The sequence below is a fragment of the Salvelinus fontinalis genome, chromosome 7, assembly GCF_029448725.1.
Source record: "Salvelinus fontinalis isolate EN_2023a chromosome 7, ASM2944872v1, whole genome shotgun sequence".
Taxonomy (NCBI): Eukaryota; Metazoa; Chordata; class Actinopteri; order Salmoniformes; family Salmonidae; genus Salvelinus; species Salvelinus fontinalis.
The window spans coordinates 66166855-66187310 of NC_074671.1; the positions used below are offsets into that span (position 1 = coordinate 66166855).

The 20456-nt window shown below is 40.6% G+C and overlaps 1 protein-coding gene across 1 annotated transcript in view; it reads right to left on the reverse strand.

The window, feature by feature from the left end:
- Positions 1-5794: 5794 nt before the first annotated feature.
- LOC129860164 (gastrula zinc finger protein XlCGF26.1-like) overlaps positions 5795-20456 on the reverse strand; it is a 30042-nt gene continuing 15380 nt past the window's right edge. The window contains exons 2-3 of the mRNA XM_055930525.1: positions 14269-14520; positions 5795-9327 (exon numbers count right to left, since the gene is read on the reverse strand). Coding sequence (XP_055786500.1) covers positions 8096-9327; positions 14269-14520 — 1484 coding nt within the window. The 3' untranslated portion in view covers positions 5795-8095. The remainder of the gene's footprint in view (positions 9328-14268; positions 14521-20456) is intronic.

Genomic DNA, 20456 nt, shown 5'->3' on the forward strand with positions numbered 1-20456 from the left:
ACTATTTTAGATTCATGCTGTGAGGTGGGTGAGCTTATCCCACATGCAGATGCTGAAGGGAAAACACACCTCTTGATCTGTGTGTTTATAATGTAGGTCAAGGTGCAGCCTCGTCTCATAGACTAGATGTAACATAGTAAATATAAATCCGGGACTCTCAAAATAGTGTGATATATTACGTTATTCTGGTTACATAAGACAGATGGTTACTTAATAAATGGAATTTGGTGGTGCTGTACTGTAACAGCGAGCTGAACCAGTTGAAACTATTGACGCCAGGGATATATTGTTGGTGACTGTGTGTTCCTTTATTAGTTTTGTGTTTTTTATTCATTTATTTCTGGTACTCTCCAACCTGAGCGGTATGAGGCCTGTGTGGCGTTGCACTGTTAAAATCATCCCAGTGTGGAGATGAAACACCTGTGTGTTGCAAAGCCACATGCTCCGCCCTCTCTGCTCTACCTAGGTGTTATAATGTGGGTAATACAGAGATAATACTAATACCGAGACAACCACTGATCTACCTAGGTGTTTTAATGTTGGTAATACTAATAGAGACAACCACGGCTCTACCTAGGTGTTTTATCTCGGTATTAGTATTATCTCTGTATTACCCACATTATAACACCTAGGTAGAGCAGTGGTTCTCTCGGTATTAGTATTATCTCTGTTTTACCCACGTTAAAACACCTAGGTAGAGCAGTGGTTGTCTCGGTATTAGTATTATCTCTGTTTTACCCACGTTAAAACACCTAGGTAGAGCGGTGGTTAACGTGGGTAAAACAGAGATAATACTAATACAGAGATAACCACTGATCTACCTAGGTGTTTTAATGTTAGTAATACTAATACAGAGATAACCATTGAACATACATTTTCCATTGTGTCATTGTGTTTACCATTTCAGAACCCCATTTCAGAACCCATCTGTAGTTTAAAGCATATACAGGGCATTATATAAGAGCCCTTGACATTTTCCACAATTTGTTAAGTTACAGCCTTATACGAAAATTGATTAAATGCATTTTTTTCCTCGTCAATATAAACACAATAGCCCATAATGATAAACCAAAAAGGTTTTTAGAAATTTTAGCAAATCTATACCTTATTTGGTAAGTATTCAGACCCTTTGCTCTGAGACTCCAAATTGAGCTCAAGTGCATCCTGTTTCTATTGATCATCCTTGAGATGTTTCTACTTGACTGGAATCCACATGTGGTAAATTCAAATGATTGGACATGTTTGGAAAAGGAACACACCTGTCTATATAAGGTCCCACAGTTGACAGTGCATGTCAGAGAAAAAAACAAGCAATGAGGTCGAAGAAATTGTCCGTCAAGCTTCGAGACAGGTTTGTGGCGAGGCACAGATCTGGAGAAGAGTACCAACACATTTCTCAAATCTCTGTTGGCTGGGCTCCACGCTTGTGCCGTCAAACTCCTGCCCCACGTTGGGCGCAAACCTTTTAAGGGCTCCCGAGTGGAGCAGCCGTCTAAGGCACTGCATCTCAGTGCAAGAGGCATCACTACAGTCCCTGGTACGAATCCAGGCTAAATCACATGCGACCGTAATTGGGAGTGCCATAGGGAGCGCACAATTGGCCAAGCATCGTCCGGGTTTGGCCGGGATAGGCCGTCATTGTAAATAAGAATTTATTCTTAACTGACTTGACTAGTTAAATAAATTAAAAATTAAAAACTGGGATGCATGCCAGCAAAGCCACTACACAACACATTACTAAACAATACATTAATTGCACTATAACAGTGAGAAAGTGTGCCCACAAACTGTTACATAAAGCTGACCGAAAAGCATAGTCCAAACAACTTACCAATGCTACACCTGGCTATCAGTGGAGCCTTGTCTGGCAACGAAACAATTCATTCAGCCTCAATTTAAAAAAAAACATGGCTGACTTGCTTAAAACCTTTTCTCAATAGGGGTTGCTGCTTTCACTTTGTAAAAATTTCGTTCCCAAATTAAACTGCCTCGTACTCAATTCTTGCTAGTACAATATTCATATTATTATTACTATTGGATAGAAAACACTCTCTAGTTTCTAAAACAGTTTGAATTATATCTGTGAGTAAAACAGAACTCAAGTTGGAGCAAACTTCCTGTGAGGAAGTGAGAAATCTGAAATCAGGCAGGCTGTTCTGGGGTCAGTTTATTAATTTGCATGTCTTCTATTGGTCGACATGCACTGCATACGCCTTCCCCTAGATGTCAGCAAATAGTGAGAATTGGAATGGAGTTGCTAGGCAGATCTGAGGCCATATAAAGGGTCTTGGAACGTGGGGTGCAGTCTTTTCAACATTCGCCATGACGCAAGACAGACCTCAGGATGGCGTTCTGGAAAGCTCCCGTTATAGGCCTTAGATATATCCGGCTCTGATTTTATTCAATATAGGTGTTAAAGACATCATAATGTTGTTATTTTAAACCGAGTTATATCAGTTTATATCAGTATATTGCGATTTTCGGATATTTCTTTGTGCTGCGTTATAGTGAGTTGGGCACGTCTGGGCCACATGGCTAATGTTTACTGCTAATTCCAAAGTTGAAGGCGACAATCTACAACCGGAGCAACGATTCTTCTGGACAAAGGACAACTTGCCCAAGATTCTGATGGAAGCACATCAAAAAGTAAGAAGTATTTATGATGTTAATTCGTTGTTCTGTTGAAAAATGTGAAACTACTATTCCGCCATTAATTTCGGTGTGGTCTCGCTTTAACGCACGCTGTATGTCGTAGTAACGTTAATTTTAAAAATCTAACACAGCGGTTGCATTAAGAACTAATGTATCTTTCATTTTCTGTCCAACCTGTATTTTTTAGTCAAGTTTATGATTAGTTACTGATTAGATTAGGTGCCTCTCCCAAGATTTCTCCCGGCATTTTGTTGGCAGCTTGGCTACTATTCTCATTGTATAACCACGATTTGTGCCGCTAAATATGCACATTTTCGAAACAAACTCTATATGTATTGTGTAATATGATGTTATAGGACTGTCATCTGAAGAAGTTTGAGAAGGTTAGTGAAAAAATGTATATATTTTGCTGGTTTATTCGTTATCGCTATTGTTGGCTTGAATCAATGCTGTGTGTGGTTGGCTATTGTAGTAAGCTAATATAATGCTATATTGTGTTTTCGCTGTAAAACACTTAAAAAATCTGAAATATTGGCTGGATTCACAAGATCGTTGTCTTTCATGTGTTGTACGCTGTGTATTTTTCATAAATGTTTTATGATGAGTATTTAGGTAATTCACGTTGGTCTCTGTAGTTATTCTAGTTGCTTTGGTGATAGTTGTGATGGTGGCTCCAATGTAAAACTATGATTTATACCTGAAATATGCACATTTTTCAAACAAAACATATGCTATACAATAAATATGTTATCAGACTGTCATCTGATGAAGTTGTTTCTTGGTTAGTGACTATGTATATCTTTATTTGGTCGAAATTGTGATAGCTACCTATGCAGGAAAAAAATGGTGGGAAAAAATAGTGGTGTCTTTTGCTATCGTGGTTAGCTAATAGAAATACATATTGTGTCTTCCCTGTAAAACATTTTAAAAATCAGAAATGATGACTGGATTCACAAGATGTGTATCTTTCATCTGGTGTCTTGGACTTGTGATTTAATGATATTTAGATGCCAGTATTTACTTGTGACGCTATGCTAGGCTATGCTAGTCAGCTTTTTTACTGATGGGGGTGCTCCCGGATCCAGGATTGTGATGAAGTAGAAGTTAAACAAATGTGGTTTCTACTGTCAATCGATATGTACAAACTATGGCATAAGGGGACGACAAGCGGATACGAAACAAACCGTGATTTCGATTAAGACGTTTAGCCCTTTTGAAATACACAGCGACAGAATTCAGAACATGGGCCGTTCTTACAGTGTTCTCCCTGTACGCCAAGTCAGAACCGTAGGATAAATAAAGGGGCATATATGCAGACAATTAAAAATCTTACAATATTCAATTATTACATTTCTCAAAAACAGGTTATAGGCTACATGTGAACCACCAAGTCAGAACAGTAGGCAAAATGAAGAGGTGAAAATAGACTAAATTGCTAGGTTGAGGCACATGGTCTACTAACATCTTACTACACACATACACTTAGTATTACCTTCTTAGCTACAGTATACACATCTCCTCGGCATGTTACATAATTTATGCAGCAGCAGACAAGACATTTTTGGACTCACCTTGTTGTGTTGTGCTCACTTGAACAGGAAGGTGGTGCGGCAGTCCATCGTGGGCATATTTTGTCATCAAACTTTGTCATCAAAGTCTGGCATTCTCTGGATTTATAGTGCTTTCAAGACTGGGAACTCGAAGGGGGGGAAAAAAAATGGAATCACGATGACGTCAGTGATCTTCAGGTCATAGCTGTAGAAAGAGGCCCGAGTTCCCAATTTACAATTCCGAATTGGATGAAAGTTTAAAATGTATTTTCCCAGTCGTAGCTTGTTTTCCCCCCCGAGTTCCCAGTTGTCTTGAACTCACTCAAGTCAGATGTTGCAGTACCGAGTTAAGTTGTTTTGAGCGCGGCACAAATCAAGCTTCATTGACAGAATGGCCAATGTTGAACGTTTACAATTTTAAACTAGGAAAAGAGCCCCTTAATCTTAGACTTGGGACCACACAGCCACTCCACTGAATAGCAAGCTAATGATTGCTTTACAATGCTTGTAGTTAGCCACTGATCCCTTCCAAACCACTCATTGTTCAATTTGCAATTTCCAACTTGTTGTGTAATGTTTGTCCAATGGCAGATGAGCACGATACGTTTTATTTATAATTTCTCATAATTTCTCTTCATATGACAAAGATTAAAAGGATTTGCTAGTTTATTGTGGACTTGATTCATGATGATGACTGCTAGCTCAGATTTTGAAAGTATGATGTTGACATGATCAGTCCAATCAAAGCGACTGTAGATATCACATGATTTGACGTTATTTTATCTGCGGACAATGACCTTGAGCCTTCTTGGATGGGCACTTCTTAGACTTGGCAGTGACGTATTGTCCCCATGAATGACAGAACACTGAGCCAATCACAGCGCAAAGCTCCGTATTTTCTGCTGGCTTGCCCCACCTCTAAAGAAAGCACTGATCTAGGCTGAAACACCTGCATTTCAGAGCTGCCTTACTCAAGAAAACAAAATAGAGACCATGTTTGTATGCGGCTTTATTAATAGCTCAATTATATGTGGGGGGGGGTTTAACATTTTTTGCAAACAGATCATTTTCCCCCTCACTTTATCGCTAAAACTGTGGGGATCAAAACAGGTGGCTCACCTGCCCTGAATGATGGGTCGCCACTGAACTTATCTAGAACACTGCAGTCCGTCTGGGTGTTTAACCTTCCCAAATTCCCCCATGTCACCCTGCGCCTCCGTACATTCCACTGGCTTCCAGCCGAAGCTCACATCCACTACAAGACAATGGTGTTTACTTACGGTGCAGCAAGAACAGCCCCATCTCTACCTTCAGGCTATGCTCAAACCCTGTATCCCAACCCGAGCACTCAGTTCTGCCACCTCTGGTCTCATGGCCGTCCCACTGCTACAGGAGGTCAAGCTCCCTCTCAGCCCAGTCAAAGCACTTCTCTGTCCTGGCACCCCAATGGTGGCACCAGCTTCCCTCTGATGCTAGGACAGCAGAGTCCCTGCCCATCTGCCCGAAAAGGTCTGAAACCCTACATCTTTAAAGAGTACCCCGTCCCAAAATACTAATACAAATAATAATAATAATAATGTGACACTGACTAATTGAGGAGAAATGTATTTACTGTGATATGTGGTTGTTTCACCTGGCTATCTTAAGATGAATGTACTTAATGTACTGGTGACATCACAGGGTCAGAGAGAACTCCTGACTGTAGTCATACAAAAACACTCCCGGCACTCAGCCCATAAGAACCATTCATACTGTCAGATCTAATATGAAGAACTGAATACAACCATAAGAACCATTCATACTGTCAGATCTAATATGAAGAACTGAATACTAAAGAGAAGAAGAGGTTGACCAGTACATATTCATGTAACTTAATTTTTCATTGGCAGATCAATAAAGTTTGCTTCAATGCAGTTATCCAAACACATTCATGATCAGTAACTAAAATAACTCATGTAGCTTTAAAGACAATTAATAAACACATGTATTCATTTCATAAACTTTGTATCATTAAATAAAGTTGTAAAACAATCCCCCCCAAACTAATGGTGAAAAGTGATCATCACACCATCTCTATCTGAGACATGTTGGGGGTGGAAGGTAGCCTAGTGGTTAGAGCGTTGGGCCAGTAACCAAAAGGTTGCTAGATCAAATCCCCAAGCTGACAAGGTAAAAATCTGTTGTTCTGACTCTGAACAAGGCAGTTAATCCACTGTTACTAGGCCACCATTTTAAATAAGAATTGGTTCTTAACTGACTTGCCTAGTTAAACAAAGGTTCAATAAAAAAATTAAAAAGGGTATACTAGCTCCTTCCCACAGAATACTGCAGTGCCACAACCTGGTCTCAGAGCAAAACGTTTTATATTATACAAAAAACTTCAGTGCCACTCCATTTAGTATGTTAGGACTATTTCATTGGACTATCACAGTAAATAAACTAAACAAGTAAAGTGTTGGTTTCATGAGCTGAAATAAAAAAATCCAGCAATGTTCCATTTGCACAAAAAGCTAATGTCTCTCAAATATTGTGTACAACTTTGTTAATATCCCTGTTAATGAGCATTTCAGCCTTTGTCAAGATAATCCATCCACCTGACAGGTGTGGCATATCAAGATGCTGATAAAACAGCATTATCATTACACAGGTGCACCTTGTGCTGGGGGACAATAAAAGGCCACACAACACAATGTCACAGATGTCTCAAGTTTAGGGAATGTGCAATTCTCATGATGACTGCAGGAATGTCCACCAGAGCTGTTGCCAGAGAACTCAATATTTATATCTCTACCATAAGCCACCTCTAACGTCCTTTTAGAGAATTTGGCAGTACATCCAACCGGCCTCACAACTGCAGATCACATGTAACCACGGCAGCCCAGGACCTCCTGTCTGAGGGGGGCTGAGTAGTATTTCTGTCTGTAATAAAGACCTTTTGTGGGGAAAAACTCATTCTGAATGGCTGGGCCTGGCTCCCAAGTGGGCCTATGCCCTCTCAAGTCCCACCCATGGCTGAGCCCCTGCCCAGTAATGTGAAATCCATAGATTAGGGCCTCATTTATTTATTTCAATTGACTGATTTCCTTATACGAACTGTAAATCTTTGAAATTGTTGCGTTTAGATTGTTGTTCAGTATAATACGACTTGTAGGACGTATCGTATGTTAAGAATTACAATTCGTATGTTATTTTAAGGATTGCTATTCATACAATATGTTACGGACTTGTAATATGTATGATATGTTACGAATTCCAGTTTGTTGTTGCTAACGTTAGCTAGGTTAGGGGTGAGGGGTTTAAGGTAGAGTTAAAGGGTTTAGGGGAAAGGTTAGCTAACATGCTAAGTAGTTGCATGCTAAGCTAACATGCTAAGTAATAGCTAAAAAGTATTAAGTAGTTGCAAAGTTGCTAATTAGCTAAAATGCTAAAGACGTCCGTGATGAGATTCAAAGACGCATCCTTCGGCTAGACGTTTGAGATACACGTCCACCCTGCCACAGAGCAGGAGTAAGGCTTCTCTCCTACGTGTAAACGTTGGTGTGTTTTTAAGCTGCCCAGTTGAAACTCTCCCCACAGACAGAGTCAGACCAGGCTGAGAGGGAAGCAGTACCACCCAGTCAATTGGCAGACTAGTGTTAGTTTTCAAAATGAGAAGCCTCACAGAGGGTATTCAACACTAAGGGCAAATATTTACAGTAGAAGCTAACAAAACAAAACACACTAAAACTGACAAGGTGCACACAGAGGCTAACATTCTAGAACGCTCCCTTTCCTCTGTACAGTTTTCTACACTTTCTTCATTTGTTCCATTTCAACTTCTTTTATGAGATGAGAATTAAGTGATGGAGTGACTTTATTCTTAGCTGGTCAGAGAACTGATGAGGTTTTTCTCCTTAATGTATACGTTGGTGTGTTTTTAAGTTGCTATGGTGAGAGAAACGCTTCCCACAATCAGAGCAGAAGTAAGGCTTCTCTCCTGTGTGTGTTCTCTGATGAAGTTTTAGCTCAGTTGATGTTTTGAAGCATTTTCCACAGTCAGAGCAGGAGTAATGCTTCTCTCCTGTGTGTGTTCTCTGATGAAGTTTTAGCTCAGTCGATGTTTTGAAGCATTTTACACATTCAGAGCAGGAGTATGGCTTCTCTCCTGTATGTATACGTTCATGTGATTTCAAGGTACCCGATCGGGAGAAACATTTTCCACAGTCTGAGCAGTAGTAAGGCTTCTCTCCTGTATGTATACGTTCATGTGATTTCAAGGTACCCGATAGGGAGAAACTCTTCCCACAATCAGAGCAGGAGTAAGGCTTCTCTCCTGTATGTATTTGTTGGTGTGTTTTTAAGTTGGTCTTTTGAGAGAATCTCTCCCCACAGTCAGGGCAGTAGTAAGGCTTCTCTCCTGTATGTATACGTTGGTGTGTTTTTAAGGTATCCAGTCGAGAGAAACTCGCCCCACAGTCAGAGCAGGAGTAAGGCTTCTCTCCTGTGTGTGTTCGCTGATGAAGTTTCAGCACCGTTGATGTTTTGAAGCATTTTACACAGTCAGAACAGGAGTAAGGCTTTTCTCCTGTATGTGTTCTCTGATGAACTTTTAGCTCAGATGATGTTTTGAAGCATTTTCCACAGTCAGAGCAGAAGTAAGACTTCTCTACTGTGTGTGTTTTCTGATGAACTGTTAGCCCAGTTGATGTTTTGAAGCATTTTCCACAGTCAGAGCAGGAGTAAGGCTTCTCTCCTGTATGTATACGTTCATGTGATTTTAAGTTTTCTGATCGGGAGAACCTTTTTCCACATTCAGAGCAGGAGTAAGGCTTCTCTCCTGTATGTATTTGTTGGTGTGCTTTTAAGTTGGTCTTTTGAGAGAATCTCTCCCCACAGTCAGGGCAGTAGTAAGGCTTCTCTCCCGTATGTATACGTTGGTGTGTTTTTAAGGTATCCAGTCGAGAGAAACTCGCCCCACAGTCAGAGCAGGAGTAAGGCTTCTCTCCTGTGTGTATTTTTAGGTGTATTTTTAGCTTTGATAGAAATGGGAAAATCTCCACACAATGTGGGCAGTGGTGAGACCGCTTAGCTCTGTGACCTTCCTGCTGTTGCTCTCTGGATGTAGAGAATGTCTCAACATGGTCTCCTGTGTGAACAACATCAGAAGAACCAGTCAGTTGGTGTGATATACATGTCAATCAAATGTATTCTATGAAGCCCTTTTTACATCAGCAGTTGTCACAAAATGCTTAACAGAAACCCAGCCTAAAATCCCCAAAGAGCAACCTATGCAGATGTAGAAGCACAGTGGCCACAAAAAAACTCCCTAGGAAGAAACCTAGAGAGGAACCAGGCTCAGAGCGGTGACCAGTCCTCTTCTGGCCATACCGGGTGACAGGTAGCCTAGTGGTTAGAGCAACTGAAAGGTTGCAATATCGAATCCCCGAGCTGAGAAAGTAAAAATCTGTGGTTCTGCCCCTGAACAAGGCCGTTAAACCACTGTTCCTAGGCCGTCATTAAAAATAAGAATTTGTTCTTAACTAACTTGCCTGGTTAAATAAAGGTTAAAAAAGAAAGATAAAAAATAAAATAAAATACACTACTATTCAAAAGTTTGGGGTCACTTAGAAATGTCCTTGTTTTTGAAAGAAAAGTACATTTCTTGTCCATTAAAAAAATGTAAAATTGATCCGAAATACAGTGTAGACATTGTTAATGACTATTGTAGCTGGAAACGCCTGAAGATCTCGTACAATGCTGTGTACTACTCCCTTCCCAGAACAGCGCAAACTGGCTCTAACCAGAAAAGTTTTCAAAAGTTTGGGCTCAATTAGAAATGTCCTTGTTTTGAAAGAAAAGCACTGTTTTTTGGCCGCCATTAAAATAACATCAAATTGATCAGAAATACAGTGTAGACATTGTTATTGTTGTAAATTACTATTGTAGCTGGAAACTGATGATTTTTTTAAATGGAATATCTACATAGGCCCATTATCAGCAACCATCACTCCTGTGATCCAAAGGCATGTTGTGTTACCTAATCCAAGTTTATCATTTTAAAAGGCTAATTGATCATTACAAAACCCTTTTGCAATTATGTTAGCACAGCTGAAAACTGTGGTGCTGATTAAAGAAGCAATAAAACTGGCCCTTGCTACTCTGCCTAGAAGGCCAGCATGCCGGAGTCGCCTCTTCACTGTTGACGTTGAGACTGGTGTTAAGTGACCCCAAACTTTTAAATTGAGCTCAGGTGCATCCTGTTTCCATTGATCATCCTTGAGGTGTTTCTACAACTTGATATATAAAATTATTAAATATATATGTATCAGATATAAATCATCAGGATGTGGTAGTCTACTGGTTATGTTCAACACTTCTCCAATCATTGTTGAGATCTGATATTCTGTGCAGCGCAAAACGAGACGTAGGCCTATATCATATTTCTCAAATCCTTTTCAGGCTAAATTCCAGCTGAACATGGAGAGGACAGTTATGCCTAACTACAGTTGTGGCCAAAAGTTTTGAGAATGACACAAATATTAATTTCCACCAAGTTTGCTGCTTCAGTGTCTTTAGAAATTTTTGTCAGATGTTACTATGGAAAACTGAAGTATAATTACAAGTGTAAAAGGCTTTAATTGACAATTACATGAATCTGATGCAAAGAGTCAATATTTGCAGTGTTGACCCTTCTTATTCAAGACATCTGCAATCCGCCCTGGCATGCTTTCAAATAACATCTGGGCCACATCCTGACTGATGGCAACCCATTCTTCCATAATCAATGCTTGGAGTTTGTCAGAATTTGTGGGTTTTGTTTGTCCAACCACCTCTTGAGGATTGACCACAAGGCCAGGGGAGTTTCCTGGCCATGGGCCCAAAATATCGATGTTTTGTTCCCCGAGCCACTTAGTTATCACTTTTGCCTTATGGCAAGGTGCTCCATCATGCTGGAAAAGGCATTGTTCGTCACCAAACTGTTCCTGGATGGTCGGGAGAAGTTGCTCTCGGAGGATGTGTTGGTACCATTCTTTATTCATGGCTGTGTTCTTAGGCAAAATTGTGAGTTAGCCCACTCCCTTGGCTGAGAAGCATGAATGAATGAATGGTCTCAGGATGCTTTACTGTTGGCATGACACAGGACTGATGGTAGCGTTCACCTTGTCTTCTCCGGACAAGTTTTTTCCGGATGCCCCAAACAATCTGAAGGGGGATTCATCAGAGAAAATGACTTTACCCCAGTCCTCAGCAGTCCAATCCCTGTACCTTTTGCAGAATATCAGTCTGTCCCTGATGTTTTTCCTGGAGAGAAGTGGCTTCTTTGCTGTCCTTCTTGATACCAGGCCATCCTCCAAAAGTCTTCGCCTCACTGTGCGTGCAGATGCACTCACACCTGCCTGCTGCCATTCCTGAGCATGCTCTGTACTGGTGGTGCCCCGATCCCGCAGCTGAATCAACTTTAGGAGACGGTCCTGGCACTTGCAGGACTTTCTTGGGCGCCCTGAAGCCTTCTTCGCAACAATTGAACCGCTCTCCTTGAAGTTCTTGATGATCCGATAAATGGTTGATTTAGGTGCAATCTTACTGGCGGCAATTTCCTTGCCTGTGAAGCACTTTTTGTGCAAAGCAATGATGACGGTATGTGATTCCTTCCAGGTAACCATGGTTGACAGAGGAAGAACAATGATTCCAAGCACCACCCTCCTTTGAAGCTTCCAGTCTGTTATTCGAACTCAATCAGCATGACAGAGTGATCTCCAGCCTTGTCCTCGTCAACACTCACGAGAGAATCACTGACATGATGTCAGCTGGTCCTTTTGTGTCAGGGCTGAAACGCAGTGGAAATGTTTTTGGGGGATTCAGTTCATTTGCATGGCAAAGAGGAACTTTGCAATTAATTGCAATTCATCTGATCACTCCTTATAACATTCTGGAGTATATGCAAATTGCCATCACACAAACTGAGGCAGCAGACTCTGTGAAAATGTATATTTGTGTCATTCTCAAAACTTCTGGCCACGACTGTACAATGAAAAAAATATAAACGCAACATGTAAAGTGTTGGTCCCATGTTTCATGAGCTGAAATAAAAAATCTCAGAAATTTTCCAATACACACAAAAAGCTTATTTCTCTCAAATTGTGTGCAAAAATATGTTTACGTCCCTGTTAGTGAGCATTTCTCCTTCGCCAAGATAACCCATCCACCTGACAGGTGTGACAGCATAATCATTACACAGCTGCACCTTGTGCTGAGGACAATAAAAGGACACTTTAAAAATGTACAGTTTTGTTACACAACACAATGCCACAGATGTCTCAAGTTTTGAGGGAGCGTGCAATTGGCATGCTGACTGCAGGAATGTCGACCAGAGCTGTTGCCAGAGAATTATATTTATGTCTGTAATAAAGCCCTTTTGTGGGTAAAAACTCATTCTGATTGGCTGGACCTGGCTCCCCAGTGGGTGGGTCTGGCTGCCAAGGACCTATGCCTTCCAAGGCCCACACATGGTTGCACCCCTGCCCAGTTACGTGAAATCTACAGGTTAGGGCCTAATTCATTTCAATTCACTGATGTCCTTATTATATATTTTTTTATTACATTGAATGTTTATTTAACTAGGCAAGTCAGTTAAGAACAAAATCTTATTTACAATGACGGCCTACCGGGGAACAGTGGGTTAACTGCATTGTTCAGGGGCAGAAAGACAGATTGTCAGCTCAGGGATTCGATCTAGCAACCTTTCGGTTACTGGCCCAACGCTCTAACCACCAGGCTACCTGCTGCCCCTTATATGAACTGTAACTCAGAGAAATCGTTGAAATTGTTGCATGTTGTGTTAATATTTATGTACAATAAACATTCAAGAAACTGGTGAAGAGCTACAAAAGTAAGAATATAGCCCTATTAGACTGAAAGATAATGGAATTTCATCAAACTTATGAGCTCCTGAGTGGCGCAGCGGTCTAAGGTACTGCATCTCAGTGCTAGAGGCATCACTACAGACACCCTGGTTAGATTCCAGGCTGTATCACAACCGGCCGTGATTGGGAGTCCCATAGGGCGGCGCACAATTGGCCAAGTGTTGTCTGGGTTTGGCCGGTGTAGGCCGTCATTGTAAATAATAATTTGTTCTTAACTGACTTGCCTAGTTAAATAAAGGTTAATAATAATAATTGTGAGGCTCTCCATGAGCATTAGCTGCTACTTCACTCAATCCTGTTTTAAAAAGTCTCCCTGTGTGACATTCCTTGAGACCAACCAGAAATGTTTCCTTGGCCAAATATTCCCAGATTTCCATAAAATCAGCCAAACATGTTCTCTCTTTTTCTGCATCACCAAATGTTGCCCGAGACAAAAGAGTAGGCTAGGTGAGTATCAATCACTAGTTCGGTGCAGCAGACTGCAGGGGTGTAGTGCTGCAAGAGCGATGAGCCGCCACAATGGTGTTTGTTGAGTAAAGGTAGATCAATGTCTTGGACGATCACCTACTGATTAATTAGTAGTCCACATAACAAAATATTATAGCATAACATTACTGTTACAACAAAAACAACACCTCATTTCTTACGAGATTTTAGAATGGTTTGCTGAATCGTCTCAAACTCAACAGCGTGCCATTAGACAGAATGTGCTTTGATTAAAACAAAATACAGGAAGTCTATATAATTTAACACCATCTGCTCTAATTTGCTAACCAAACAGTAATTCGAGAAGATTTAAATGCATATTCCCATGAAATTGATTGAGATCGAACGATTGGCATGCAGAAACAGCTTGGTCATTTCACTGCTAAAACGCAAAGAATTATAATTCAATATTGACAGTGATGATGTCATGGCCTATTTTGAAATGAGGTATGCCTAACTTGGTGATTGAGGGTATTAAACATTTTCAACGTTCTTGAGACAATGTGTGGGCAAAGGCAGGCGTTACAAGTTTTACAAAGTTTTGCCTCGCAGTGAAGTCTTGAGGTTTTCGGGGATGTGTGATGTCAGAATTACAGAATTCAACCTAGCAATAGACTGGTCATAACTTATGGAGGTCTAATTTATGAAGATAACTTATAGATAGAACCTGCTCTTACCATGACTAACAGTTGTTCTAATCTTCTCCTCCTCTTCTTCTTCATCTTTAATGTTGACATTCAGCTCCAGTGTTGGACTGCAGTCTTCCAGCTTCACTGATGCCATCTCTGAATCCTGCAGTGCAAAATGAGCTCCACTGTCACAATCAGGACCCAGTGACTGTAGGTTTCTATTCAGTGTGGAAGGAGAGTGGCAGGCTGGGTTTGTCCTCACTGTTGATGTTACCGGCCTCAGACTTAATCTGAGTCGGCCTGTAGTAATAAAGACAAACGGACACAAAAGTTATTTTCTTGACAGTTCTGGCACTTTATTCTGTAAAAATATTTTCTCTTTTTTCTTGTTCAATTATCTCATTTCAGTAGATCAGGTAGCTAATCCTTGACAAAACATTCATTCACATTAGACCAAAGTACACATTTTAAATTGCACAACATAAATGCACTTAATCTATAGTAGATTTCCTAAATTCACATAAATGCATAAATGACTCAAAAGCCATTTAGTACAAGATTTCAGTATGTTGTAGGCAGACCTACGTAAACATTCTCCTGAATAACCTTGTCTTCACTGTATTATTTCACTCACAAAAACCAATTGTATTTCCCATTCACACCATAGTAAGATTATCAGGGATCGTACAGTGGCAAGTCAAATTCAAGGACTTAAGTACTTTTTCAAGCACTAATATTTATTCACTTGAAGCCCCGTGTGAAAACCCTGAAATATAGATAAATATAGAAACAACTGAATGTGTCTGAATATTAGTACACATGTAAAGGACTGATAATCATTACATTCAGCTTCAAAACTGTAGAGCAACTGAAATGTTCTCTCTCTGATGAGGCACTACCTGCACTGAAGTCCGTTGATGCAGACCTCCTATGGTATCATGGCGGTCCGCAAACAAATGTTTAAGGTCCATGTCTGTCTAATTCTGTACTAAGAAAATAAACCAAGAAATCCTTATTAACTTCTACCACACCCTCCCCTTCCCCAAAAACCCTCCCACACCCCCAATAAACTTTATCAATAGATCAATTTCTGTGTTTGCAAACATTGGGGTCTATTTCATGCTGAAACAATCCACACCCATGTTATCCAGCTTATCAAAAACCATACCGACAGTAACATCCGTTACCCCCAACAACTCTGCTGCAGTTTACAAGATAACTTTCAACCTGGTATTTCTGCTTTACACAATCCAAGTTGTTGATGACCTTACCAATGAAAGTTATGAAGTATATTTTATTCAATATTAAAGTATCCTTTGTCACAGTGCATTTATGGGCGCAAGATTTCTGAACAGCACTCGAAACCATGTCAGGACTAGTAGAAAGACCAGTTCTGACAGTAGGTCCTCTTACTACGGGACCAGCCATGGAAGCTCCATCAGTCTGACAGTAGGTCCTCTTACTACGGGACCAGCCATGGAAGCTCCATCAGTCTGACAGTAGGTCCTCTTACTACAGGACCAACCATGGAAGCACCATCAGTCTGACAGTAGGTCCTCTTACTACAGGACCAACCATGGAAGCTCCATCAGTCTGACAGTAGGTCCTCTTACTACAGGACCAGCCATGGAAGCTCCATCAGTCTGACAGTAGGTCCTCTTACTACAGGACCAGCCATGGAAGCTCTATCAGTCTGACAGTAGGTCCTCTTACTACGGGACCAGCCATGGAAGCTCCATCAGTCTGACAGTAGGTCCTCTTACTACGGGACCAGCCATGGAAGCTCAATCAGTCTGACAGTAGGTCCTCTTACTACAGGACCAGCCACTTGGCACATATTTTCACTCAACAGCTACATGTTCCATTCTTTGGCATTTAAAAACACTGTGATTATTCTCCGTTGCTGCTCCAGTTTCAACTGTTCTGCCTGCGGCTATGGAAGCCTGACCTGTTCACCAGACGTGCTGTTTTCAACTCTCTAGAGACAGCAGGAGCGGTAGAGATACTCTCAATGATCGGCTATGAAAAGCCAACTGACATTTACTTCTGAGGTGCTGACCTGTTGCACCCTCGACAACAACTGTGATAATTATTATTTGACACTGCTTGTCATCTATGAACATTTGAACATCTTGACCATGTTCTGTTATAATCTCCAGCCAGAAGAGGTCTGGCCACCCCTCATAGCCTGGTTCCTCTCAAGGTTTCTTCCTAGGTTCTGGCCTTTCTAGAGAGGTTTTCCTAGCCACTGTGCTTCTACACTTTGCTGTTTGGGGTTTTAGGCTGGGTTTCTGTACAGCACTTTGTGACATCAGCTGATGTAAGAAGGGCTTTATAAATACATTTGATTGGTTGATTGATGAGGCTGGGTCAAAAACTCTGACATTGAAGCTAAGGAATCCTATTCTGTACTTTTCCAGACAAAACCATCTCAAACCTCAACAGCACTGATAAGCTTTCACTTCTTTAACCCTCTTTCCAACTGATCAACCTTTAGGCTTCAACCACTCTGTCTCCTTCACATGTTCTTTAACAATATCATCCATGGACATAGATATTGGGACCTCAGATTACTCCCTTCAATTTAGCATGGCTTCTGAGCTTCGTCCCATTATGATTTTCCAATTGAAGAATCTTCCCTTGCTGAACCTGACTAGCACACGATATTAACAATCTACCATTTTAAATGCTTTATTTCACCTTTATTTAACCAGGTAGGCTAGTTCAGAACACATTCTCATTTATGGCCTTGGTTAATCAGATAGGGTGTAAATGAGGCCCTGTTGTCTCCTCAAACACCATCCCAACTTTTTACTGTGACACATTACTACTCTGTTCTTCCTGTCTTTCCACTACAGACCATTCACATACTAGGCCCTCATCCTCCCGCTCCGTATCATCAGAAATGTCGCCCAGATTGATCGAATTCCAGCACAGCTGTTGCTTCTCAAACTCTCTCCATTTCCATTGTTTCAGGGGTGTCAAACTCATTCCATTGAGGGCCTAGTCTCCGCGGGTTACATTTTTTTCTCCATTTCAATTATAACCTAGACAATCAGATGAGCGGAGTTCCTTTATAATTAGTGACCTTAATTCATTAATCAAGTATAAGGGTGGAGCGAAAACCCGCAGACACTTGGTCCTCCATGGAATGAGTTTGATAAGTGCTCCGATTCATCCGCATGAATCGACGCCATTCCATGCAGTTGGCCTCTCTCTCCAAATGGTGAAGGAAAACTTTAGTTAGCTTCCCTCTATTTTGACACTCCATCACACAGCCTAATGTCGCCATTTCATCACGAGCAAACTCCTCGTAAGACGACCGAAACCGTTGAAGCAGCCATTTGAAGAGCCTCGTCCGAATCATCCTGATCTCGCGAGCTTACATTTACGAAACAGTGTATGTAAACTCGCGAGATCAAGACGGTTCGGGCGAGGCTATTTACCAGCTCATAAACAACATTTTACACAAAACCAAGAACATGTAAAAACGAACTCAAATAGGTGGAAGCTTTATGCAATGACTGACAAAATTATGTTCATACACTCAGACAAACCCGAAGTCTACCTAAGTGACTTGTAAAAACGTTTTTAATCACGTTCTTCACTCACTCGGTTTGACCCCAAAATAACAAATACAATTAAAACCTTTACCAAACGTGAAAATATCTTGACGAATTTGTTACCTAGCATGTTATATATTCTTTCGACATTATAAAGTTTAAACGTGCTATTACATACCTACAATAATACAGTTGAAACGAACACAACCACTAACGACATTACACAGTTCTTTCGTTTTCTACCCGGAACTTCCTGTTCCCCTCTACGACAATGCAACAGCATCATCTTCTTCTCTGGTATATTGACATTTGCACAAATATAACGTGTCTACCGCCACCTACTGTACGGTTACAGCACAGTTCTGTCGTTTTCTAACCGGAACTTCCTGTTCCCCACTACGACATAACAACAGCGTCATCTTCTTCTCTGGTATACTGACATTTACACAAATATAACGTGTCTGCCGCCACCTACTGTACGGTTAGTAAACTGTAGAAAAATATACATTTCCAATGAGGAAAAGGGCAGGGGGAACAACATCAAAACAAAATACAAAAATAGATAAATAAAAACGTCCCACTGCTTCAGTCACAGTCCTATTCAATTCACATCTCTACACAGTCTCATGGGCCTCGTAGGGAGGAACATTTTCAGTCACAGTCCTATTCAAATCACATCCCTACACAGTCTCATGGGCCTCGTAGGGTGGAACATCTTCAGTCACAGTCCTATTCAAACTACAGTGTATGATATATATAGGACAATTGTTCAATTCACACATCCCAACTGCATCTGATCTGGCGGACTCAGTAAACACAAATACTTTGTTAGTAAATTTTGGGTGTGATCTTAAATTCAATCTGGAGTGCCAGAGTGTGCTTGGGCGTTCGTAAATTCAGAGCGTTGTCAGATTGTCAGTTCGTATCGCTCTCGGAGCGTTCAGAGCCACACTGGACGCTCTGGCGGAGGAGTAGGGTTTTATTTATTACATTATTTATACTTTTACTTTTAATAAGTAAGTATATTTTAGCAATTACATTTACTTTTGATACTTATGTATATGTTAAACCAAATACGTTTAGACTTTTACGCAAGTAGTATTTTACTGGGTGGCTTTCACTTTTACCTTGATAGGAAAGGACTCAAGTATCTTTACTTTTACTCAAGTTTGACAATTATAAACAAAATAATACAAATGGGTATTTTTCCACCCCTGCCTGCAATGCTTCCAATGTTAATTCCTGAACTGGGGAGCATCAATTGGTGTAAACTAGATAACATGAAACACCCGATATCAGAGAACGGCCCTAAATGCGGTCTGCAATTACACCCTTCTCGGATCAAGGGGGCAGGCTTCCAGTCTATAAGCATGCTTTCCACTGTGCTCAGAGGGCATTTTCGGTACTGCAGTTTAGCTGAAGCAAGGCCCAACTCCCATTGATGGTCAATATAAAAAAAAAAAGACAATTTGGTTATCAAGTTTGTAAATAAAAAATCAATTGAATTATTCAAGTAATTGCCTTAAGAGTCAGATGTTATCCCATCACTCACAGCCAAAGTTATTAACTATTTTAGATTCATGCTGTGAGGTGGGTGAGCTTATGCCACATGCAGATGTTGAAGGGAAAACACACCTCTTGATCTGCGTGTTTATAATGTAGGTTAAGGTGCAGCCTCGTCTCATAGACTAGATGTAACATAGTAAATATAAATCCGGGACTCTCAAAAATAGTGTGAAATGTTAAGTTTTTATGCTTACATTAAACAGATGGTTACTTAATAAATGGAATTTGGTGGTGCTGTACTGTAACAGCGAGCTGAGAAAGTTGAAAGTATTGACGCCAGGGATATATTGTTGGTGACTGTGTGTTCCTTCATTAGTTTTGTGTTTTTTATTCATTTATTTCTGGTACTCTCCTACCTGAGAGGCATGAGGCCTGTGTGGCGTTGCACTGTTAAAATCATCCCAGTGTGGAGATGAAACACCTGTGTGTTACAAAGCCACATGCTCTGTCCTCTCTGCTCTACCTAGGTGTTTTAACGTGGGTAATACAGAGATAATACTAATACCGAGAGAACCACTGCTCTATCTAGGTGATTTAATGTGAATAATACTAATACAGAGATAACCACTGAACATGCATTTTCCATTATTTCATTGTTTACCACTTCAGTTCCTTAAATGTGTAGTTTAAAACATATACAGGGCATTATACAAGACCCCATGACGACATTTTCCACATTTTGTTACGTTACAGCCTTATACGAAAATTGATTAAATGCATTTTTCCCCCCTCATCAATATACACACTATACCCCATAATGACAAAGTGAAAATACGTTTTTAGAAATATTTTCCAATGTATAAAAATGAACAGCTTATTTGCATAAGTATTCAGACCCTTTGCTCAGACTTGAAATTGAGCTCAAGTGCATCCAGTTTCCATTGATCATCCTTGAGATGTTTCTACAACTTGTCTGGAGTCCACATGTAGTAAATTCAAATGATTGGACATGATTTGGAAAGGAACACACCTGTCTATATAAGGTCCCACAGTTGAAAGTGCATGTCAGAGCAAAAACCAAGCAATGAAATCAAAGAAATTGTCCGTCGAGCTTCGAGACAGGTTTGTTGCAAGGCACAGATCTGAGGAAGAAAACCAAAACATTTC